The sequence below is a fragment of the Panthera pardus genome, unplaced genomic scaffold, assembly GCF_024362965.1.
Source record: "Panthera pardus isolate Hobbes unplaced genomic scaffold, ASM2436296v1 HiC_scaffold_22, whole genome shotgun sequence".
In the NCBI taxonomy this organism is placed as follows: domain Eukaryota; kingdom Metazoa; phylum Chordata; class Mammalia; order Carnivora; family Felidae; genus Panthera; species Panthera pardus.
The window spans coordinates 79,740,952-79,748,881 of NW_026526788.1; the positions used below are offsets into that span (position 1 = coordinate 79,740,952).

General features: G+C 38.4%; 1 protein-coding gene across 2 annotated transcripts in view; it reads left to right on the top strand.

The window, feature by feature from the left end:
• Positions 1-259: 259 nt before the first annotated feature.
• Positions 260-7,930, top strand: part of ZRANB1 (zinc finger RANBP2-type containing 1) — a 42,623-nt gene continuing 34,952 nt past the window's right edge. The window contains exons 1-2 of one of the 2 annotated variants that reach the window (XM_019424663.2): positions 260-423; positions 1,708-2,558. In XM_019424663.2, coding sequence (XP_019280208.2) covers positions 383-423; positions 1,708-2,558 — 892 coding nt within the window. In that variant the 5' untranslated portion in view covers positions 260-382. Of the gene's footprint in view, positions 424-1,707; positions 2,559-7,930 lie in introns of those variants that run through there. The other variant, XM_019424666.2, reaches the window with a different exon arrangement.

Here is a 7,930-nt window from a genome sequence, read left to right on the forward strand (position 1 = left end):
AATCTTAACGATAACATTAGTGCACATACATGCACACTTAAAGGTTTGGAGAAAAATGTCTTTCCCATGTCTGATTTCACGGACTAGCCCGATCAGTTTACTAATTTTATTGCTGCGTCAAACTAAAAGGCTAAATACGGTTGTCCATTATTAAAAGAAATGAGTAGGATTAAAATACAGACTTAAAAAAATACTTCTGGATAAAGTAGCAGGCTTCAAGTGAAACTCAGTTTTGGTTTCCTTTACAGGACTAGCTATTCACAGTCACACAGAACTACTTAGCACGCTTTGCCAGTGTCTCCTGAGGAAGTCAGAATCTGAGCCAGCATGAAGACTGAATCTGGTCTTTGGTCTGATTTATAAACTGTACTTTATCCTAACCATGTGCAAGGTGGAGGTTATAGCATGGAAACTAAAACCTTAGTAAGTGATTTTTGTTTTAGCTTTTAAATAATAGCCTTTCTTGTAGTGAATTTGTCCTTTTAACTGAGTTCACGCTATAAATGGGGTGAGGACTTGGCAGACAGAGACACAATACTACACTTACAAAGTGAAAGATTTAGCTTTTCAGGTCAGGGAAAATCCCCGAGAAAGGGAGGCAACTATTAACTCTGCGTAGGATTTTCACTTTTCTGGTTAAAAATAGGTGGCAGAATGATAATTAGTTTAGGAGGGATTTAAGAAAATGGAGGGTCTGTCTTTAGTAGCCAACGTCTACATTCAAGCCATTTAAAAAAAATCATTATTAAATTTGCTGTGTAAGTCACTATTTATAAATTAGTTGGCATTAAGTCATGCAGTCTACATTTTAGTGTGTTAGTAAGCCCAGTGTACAATCCCAGGAACCTCTTAAATACTGAATATATTTTTAATATGAATTGAGTTTTGAGTGTATCTTAAATATCAAATATTTTGAGTAGGACTATTCAGAATTCTATCGGAGTAGGTATGCTACTGTAGCTGTCTAGGGACGTTCCGTCGCTTTTATTGTCCCAGTCGGTGATGTACAATTTTTATTTTTGTGTGTTCCAGACAACTAGATTTTGAGGATGTTAGGCTGTCACGGGACTTGATCTGTATTTCACAGTGTCACTTTCTGATTGTAAGGATTACTCTTGAGCATTTTTCTTTCTGCCTGTACTTATTAAGAACAGTGGATAGCACTTTTAAGCTGCTTTTCCTTAGCAAAAATGATAGAATTTGTTTGATCTTCTGAGTTCTTCAAGGAATCAAACATTATGATACTGTACCTAGATAGCATAAGAATCGATGTCGTTCATAATTTGAGAATGGTTCTGTATTTAAGTTGCTTGGCTTGTGTTCTTCCCTTTCTTTTGAATCTTAATTTTTGGTTACCTTTCTAAATTGATGGCTTAAATTAAACTTCTGTTAGTGGCTTCTCTGTTTTAACGTGCTTCCCTCTTAAAAAAACGAACCTCCCTTTATTTTCTGCTTATCTCTTTTGCATTCTAAAGTACAATTTCATTAAATCCCGAGGTCTCAGATTTTTCTTTGGAAACTTATCTCTGGTGTCTCTGATGGAAATCAGAAAAATAAGGATAAGAAATAGTTCAGTATTAAATCTTACATGCATCTTCTGAGAAGTTTATATTTTAGAAGTTGAAGGGTACTTTGGTTTTGGGGCACGTTTTCAGAGATGGAATTATGTAGTTACTGTTTTAATAACCATGTCCTAATTATTTATAGCTTCCTGCTTGACATAACTCACTTCAAGAAGAGCACAATGTCAGAACGTGGAATTAAGTGGGCTTGTGAATACTGTACGTATGAAAACTGGCCATCTGCCATCAAGTGTACTATGTGTCGCGCCCAGAGACCAAGTGGAACAATTATCACAGAAGATCCATTTAAAAGCGGTTCAAGTGATGTTGGTAGAGATTGGGATCCTTCCAGCACTGAAGGAGGAAGTAGTCCTTTGATATGTCCAGACTCTAGTGCAAGACCAAGGGTTAAGTCTTCGTACAGCATGGAAAACGCAAATAAATGGTCATGCCACATGTGCACATATTTGAACTGGCCAAGAGCAATCAGATGTACCCAGTGCTTATCCCAGCGTAGGACCAGGAGTCCCACAGAGTCTCCTCAATCCTCAGGATCTGGCTCAAGACCAGTTGCTTTTTCTGTTGATCCTTGCGAGGAATACAATGATAGAAATAAACCGAACACAAGGACCCAGCATTGGACTTGTTCTATTTGCACGTATGAAAACTGGGCCAAGGCTAAAAAGTGTGTTGTTTGCGATCATCCCAGACCTAATAATATTGAAGCAATAGAGTTGGCAGAGACTGATGAGGCTTCTTCAATAATAAATGAGCAAGACAGAACTCGATGGAGGGGCGGCTGCAGCAGTGGTAATAGCCAAAGAAGATCACCTCCCACTACGAAACGAGACTCTGAAATGAAAATGGATTTTCAGAGGATCGAATTGGCTGGTGCTGTTGGCAGTAAGGAGGAACTTGAAGTGGACTTCAAAAAACTAAAACAAATTAAAAACAGGATGAAAAAGACTGATTGGCTATTCCTCAATGCTTGTGTGGGTAAGTTTCTGCCTTTTTTGAATGGGATAGGAAGATACTAAAAATGACATGAAAGATATAAGTAGGGTCATTATTATTTAGCATTTTGCTCATTCAGCATGATAGCTATACTCCCAGTATGCATGCCTAAGAATCTCTGTATTTTTTATCTTATTACAACTTTGTCCTAAATTGCCTTCATTTCATTGTGTGTTTTTCCATCATTAGGGAGAAAAACTTTTAAGTTAAAGCAGAGTTCTTTACACATCAGTAGAAAAAGAATATACCTGGGGTTTAAAACTGCTACTCTATTTATTGTAACAAGATGTGACTGAGGAACACCAGCTGCTGCTTCAGAGTGTTTGTAAACAGTGTGAGCATCTTGTGATGATAGAAGCTTTAGTCAGATGTTAAAAATATCACAAAAATGTGACTCCAAGAAGTTGAACAAACATAGTATTGACCTTGAAAATACCGATGTTAATTTAACATGAATGTCATGTAGTAAATATTTGCAAATTTTATGAAACTGATTTCATGTAGCTAGCTGAATTCCACAGTTCAGATTATGCTTTGTGTGTTTTGTGGTTTTAGTGCTTCCTAAGGAAATTCTGTATTAGTCCCAGTTACTGGCTCAGACCTGTTAAAGGACCAGGACATGATGTGAGAGCAGGGTTTTCTCTGGTTACTAACCTTGTGAGTTAAATAGTTGTGATGTAATTCACAAAAGCAGTTATTGGATTGTCTGTGCTTTTTCTTTTCTTTTTGAGTAGGTTAGCTATTGGCATTTTATGATTTAAATTATTTGGATGGGTGCTTATTCTGACATTGTGTTTTGTAAAGAAAATTTTTGTAAAGGATTATTTTGAGTGAGAACTCAAGTTAAATATTGCATGGAACAATACCTAAGCCTTAAACATAGCTTAGCTCTGTGTGTATATACGTGTGTGTGTGTGTGTGTGTGTGTGTGTGTATAAATACACACACACACACGTATGTGTATGTATATATGTATGTATATATATATACGTATTATGTATGTGTGTGTATATATACACACATATATGTACGTATATATATATTTTCCCCAGTATGAATTTCTTTTCTCTGTCTAACTATAGCTCCACGAACATAGAAGACATAACTATATGAACCTGCAAGTCCTAAGAGTAGATTTCAAGAAATCTGAGTTTTTTATTTTAATTTTGCCCTGACAAAAAGAATGTCCCAGGAGATGAGTCCTTCTTAACACCCAAACATAGTAGGCACTTAGTAACTCTTAGTTCCAATTTTCTCCTATTTTGAGCACTAGGGATGAGAATCCACTGAGCCATTTTAGGCTATCTGTGTTGTCCCATTTCATCCCGTTGATTTTTTTCTTTTCTCCCCAAATTGGGGTACCATAAATGTTACTCTTTGTTTTCTTTTCTTTTTTCTTTTCTTTTCTTTTCTTTTCTTTTCTTTTCTTTTCTTTTCTTTTCTTTTCTTTTCTTTTCTCTTTTCTTTCCTTTCCTTTCCTTTCCTTTTCTTTCTTTCTTTCTTTCCTTCTTTCTTTAATTCATTCATTCATTCATTCATTCATTCATACAAAAGGGTTTTATGTATTTTATTGAGGTCAAAGTCCTATAACCTAAGATTCACTATTTCGAAAGTGAACAAACTGGGCATTTAGTGCATTCACAGTGTTGTGCACCCACCACCTGTCTGGTTCTGAAACATTTTCATCACCCTGCAAGGAAACCCTGTACCCCTTAAGCAGTTACTTCACATCCCCTCCTCCTCCAAGGCCTTGGCAATCACATCTTTCTGTCTCTGGGTTTACCTTTTCTGGATATTCCATATAATAGGAATCTTATGTGACCTTTTATATCTAGTTGTGATTGTCTTTAAGTTACCTGCATGTCTTTTGAAACCACTCTTAAAATCATTTTTGCCTAGTGGTAGTGTACCATGCATACATTGATTACAAGGTCATGTGGTAGTACACATATGTTTATAGACGGAAATGAAGTACGTTGCGACGCTTATTAACCTCTGTTGGGGTCATAGAATCCTTCAGAAATCAGAGGTTTCATGGTTTTTTCAAGTTAGTGGATCTCAGGATAAGAACTTCGGCTTAGGAATATTTTCTCTTGAAACACATAAATTAGACCAATCGATAAAACTCTGTGGCTATTACTTCTTGCCTTTAGGATTACTCTGTCTCTCTCTGATGCTGCCTTTTATTTCTTTCCACATAATCCTTATGTCTTTTGAGATAACCATCCTTGTACTTCACATTTTGATAGCTGTGAGCTCATTTTAAAGGTGGAACAAAAACTGCCGGCAGGACCAATATTGTATTTATTTGTTTTTGTTTCGTTTACAAAACAGTTTCTTTGTCATTAAGTCACTGCTCCCACCCACTCCAGAATTTCTAGGGTCTTAGGACCAAGTATTGATTGTATTTGGTTCTTGGTAATGTGCGTTGTCTTTCCTATCAACAGATATTTTTGTTCACCATACAATATGGTTTTGAACTGTTGTACTAAAAATTAATGACCCTGTCTTTATTGAGTAGTCCTGTCCTGATTTGTAAACATCACTGAAATATGTTTAAAACTTTTTTCTGTTTACATTGTGTCGGGTTAATTAACAGAAGTCCACATGTACTGAAAATTAATCTTTACTTCCCTTTTTCTGCCTGCCTTATGTTCTCCAGATTTCATCAGATATGGTGTATAATGGCTTGTCCATGTTAGGCATTTAAGGAAATCATCTCTGTGCTCCCTTTGGCAGCGCATATAGTGAAACAATCATCTCCGAGGTATATACGCTAATTACAAAATGCTTACTGAGTGTAACATTTATACTAAGTATAAAATGTGAGACTTTCCCTTTTGAAATTGGAAAAAGTCTCAACTTCTGGCCAGCTTTGTAGCCGGTTAAAATAGGAATGAAGAAGATGCAGTTGTTAAGAAGGCAAAAGTAAACTGAAGTGCCAACAATATTGAGCGAGTTTCTTTTTTACATGGCTGTTGAGTGTAAGTTTCACACGAATCATTATTATCTTATGTGGTGAGAGAAGGACATCGGGGACAGCAATGCCAAACAAAACCTGACATCAGTAAAAGTGGAATCTGGGGGTGGGAACCGGGATGGAAAGGGCAGAGGTGTATTTAAATATGCACTTGTCTCTGGAATGTCTGCAGTTTGGTGCCAGGTATTTTCTGGGAGGTCATGTCCGTGCTAATCATAGACTGCCTTTCCCACTGGATAGATAATGTCCCTCGAGAATAGGGCAGCACTGCCTAACGCCGTTTTACTTCTGTTGCAGTGAATTGGTTGCCCCTTGGAAGCATATTTAAATTTGTGGCCCAAGTTGATCCCTTGAAAAGATACGGGATCACATAAGAATCCCAAATTAAATCCGTGTGATAACGTTTTGTATTTCTGAATCCTGGACTCGTACATCCAGCTGTGTATACCACATCTTCTCTTGAATAGCTAATATTTCAAATTTCTTGCCAACTCAGCGAAGCTGAAACTGAACCGGTCTCTCCATTAAGTGTATTCTTTCACAGTTCTTCTCTCCCCTTTCTAAAAAAATTGTTTTTTATTTTTATTTTGAGAGTGCACTAGCGGGGGGACAGAGAGAGAGAGAGAGAGACAGAGAGAGAGACAGAGAGAGAGGGAATCCCAAGCAGGCTCTGCTCTGTCAGTGCAGAGCGCCTGATGACCAACTGCAAGATCATGGCCTGAACTGAGACCATGAGTGGGACGCTTAACCGACTGAGCCAACCGGTCCCCCTCTCCCTTGATGGCATGTTTATCTTTCCACTGGCTGTGCCAAAAGCCTCCGCCATTCCTGATTCTCCTCTTTTTTCTCTCACTCCTTTCCTTCTTGTCAGAAAATCTTACTGGCTCTGCCTTCGAAATATATCCAGAATCCGACCACTTCTTACTACCCTTGTCTAAACCATGATCCTTGTCCTCTTTTACAAACTATTCTCCACATAGGAGCTTCTCTTAAAACTCTGCTCAGTACTCCTCAGTGATCGCCTGCGTTGCTCACAGTAAAAGTCAGAGTCCCTCAGAGACCCCGTAGGCCGCCCTCAGCTGTGCCCCGCACCTTTCTTCCCCGCACATACATTGTTTCCCTTCTAGCCTTCTGTTGCTCTCAGTTTCTCTTTAGCCCATGTGGCCACCTTTCTTCTCTAACAGATGAGCCTCAAGCCTTTGCACTTGCTGTTTCCTCTGTCCGGATTGCTCATTCTCTAGATTGCAGGATTAGTGGATTTGGTCACATATGTTCTTTTCTCATTTGTTACCTTCTCCGTGAGGCCTCTCTGACTGTGTCTAAAATTTCAGCCCTGTCCTCACTCCCTTTCCTCAGCTTTAATTTTCGTTTCAGTTGTCACTTTCCAGTATACTCGGTCACTTTATTATTTGTCTCTTTCTTCCTTAGAATTTAAGCTTTGTGAAGGCCAGGAATTTTTTGTTGTTCACAGCATATCCTGGTACCTAAAACAGTGCCTGGTATATAGCAGGCATTCAGGTATTTGTTGAACCGGTCAGTGAATAAACCCTTCTGGAAACCGGGATCTGAATACATACTTTACGCTCCTTTCCCGAATTTCTAGATTTTTTTGCTTTCTTCCTAGCTTTCTGTATTTTTTACTTTACATACTACCCCTGGGGCTTGACCCAGTGGGAGCCAACTTGACTTCTCCTTGTCAGAGAAAAGTAGGAAGTTGGTATAATAGAGTCTTACTGTAAGAGGCAGGCCTCAGTTTATCACTAGGCAGTCTGTGGATTTGAAAAGTCTGAAGTCATTTCTTTACCTTAAATTCTTCTGTCTTCCTGCCTTCGGTGATGAATATTTGACAATTTGATGAATATATGATATAAAGAAAAAAATCATGTGTTTGCTATAAAGTCCTAAAGCAAATTAAATTTTTACTTGTTTTATATTCAGTCGTAGTTGGATCTGTTATTTCTGTTTGGCATTTGTCTCATGTCTTACACAATAGACGCATCTTTCTTATGTTTAACTTTCCAGTGACCCTGCTAATGAAGATGGGAAGGATTTGAGATTGGGGGTGGGGGGCGTGTTGAAGGTGTAGGGGAAGAAGAATCAAGCTTGTATAACAAGTACATGTTGAGACTGGATTTGTATGCTGAAAATAATTCAGTTGCCCCATGGCAGTGACATTATAGAGAATTTGTGCAGCAGTAATGTCTCCTGTTGCTCCCAAGCGTTGGGGTGGTGACCTGTGTGTGCACTGGTGTCCCCTGTTGAGAGTCACTGACTTGCAGGCTAAATCAGAACCTCCTTACCAGTGAGCATGCTGGAGTGGCACATGAGGCTTGTAGTCTGGATTATTCCTGAGCAAAAGCTTGGCGTGTTTAAG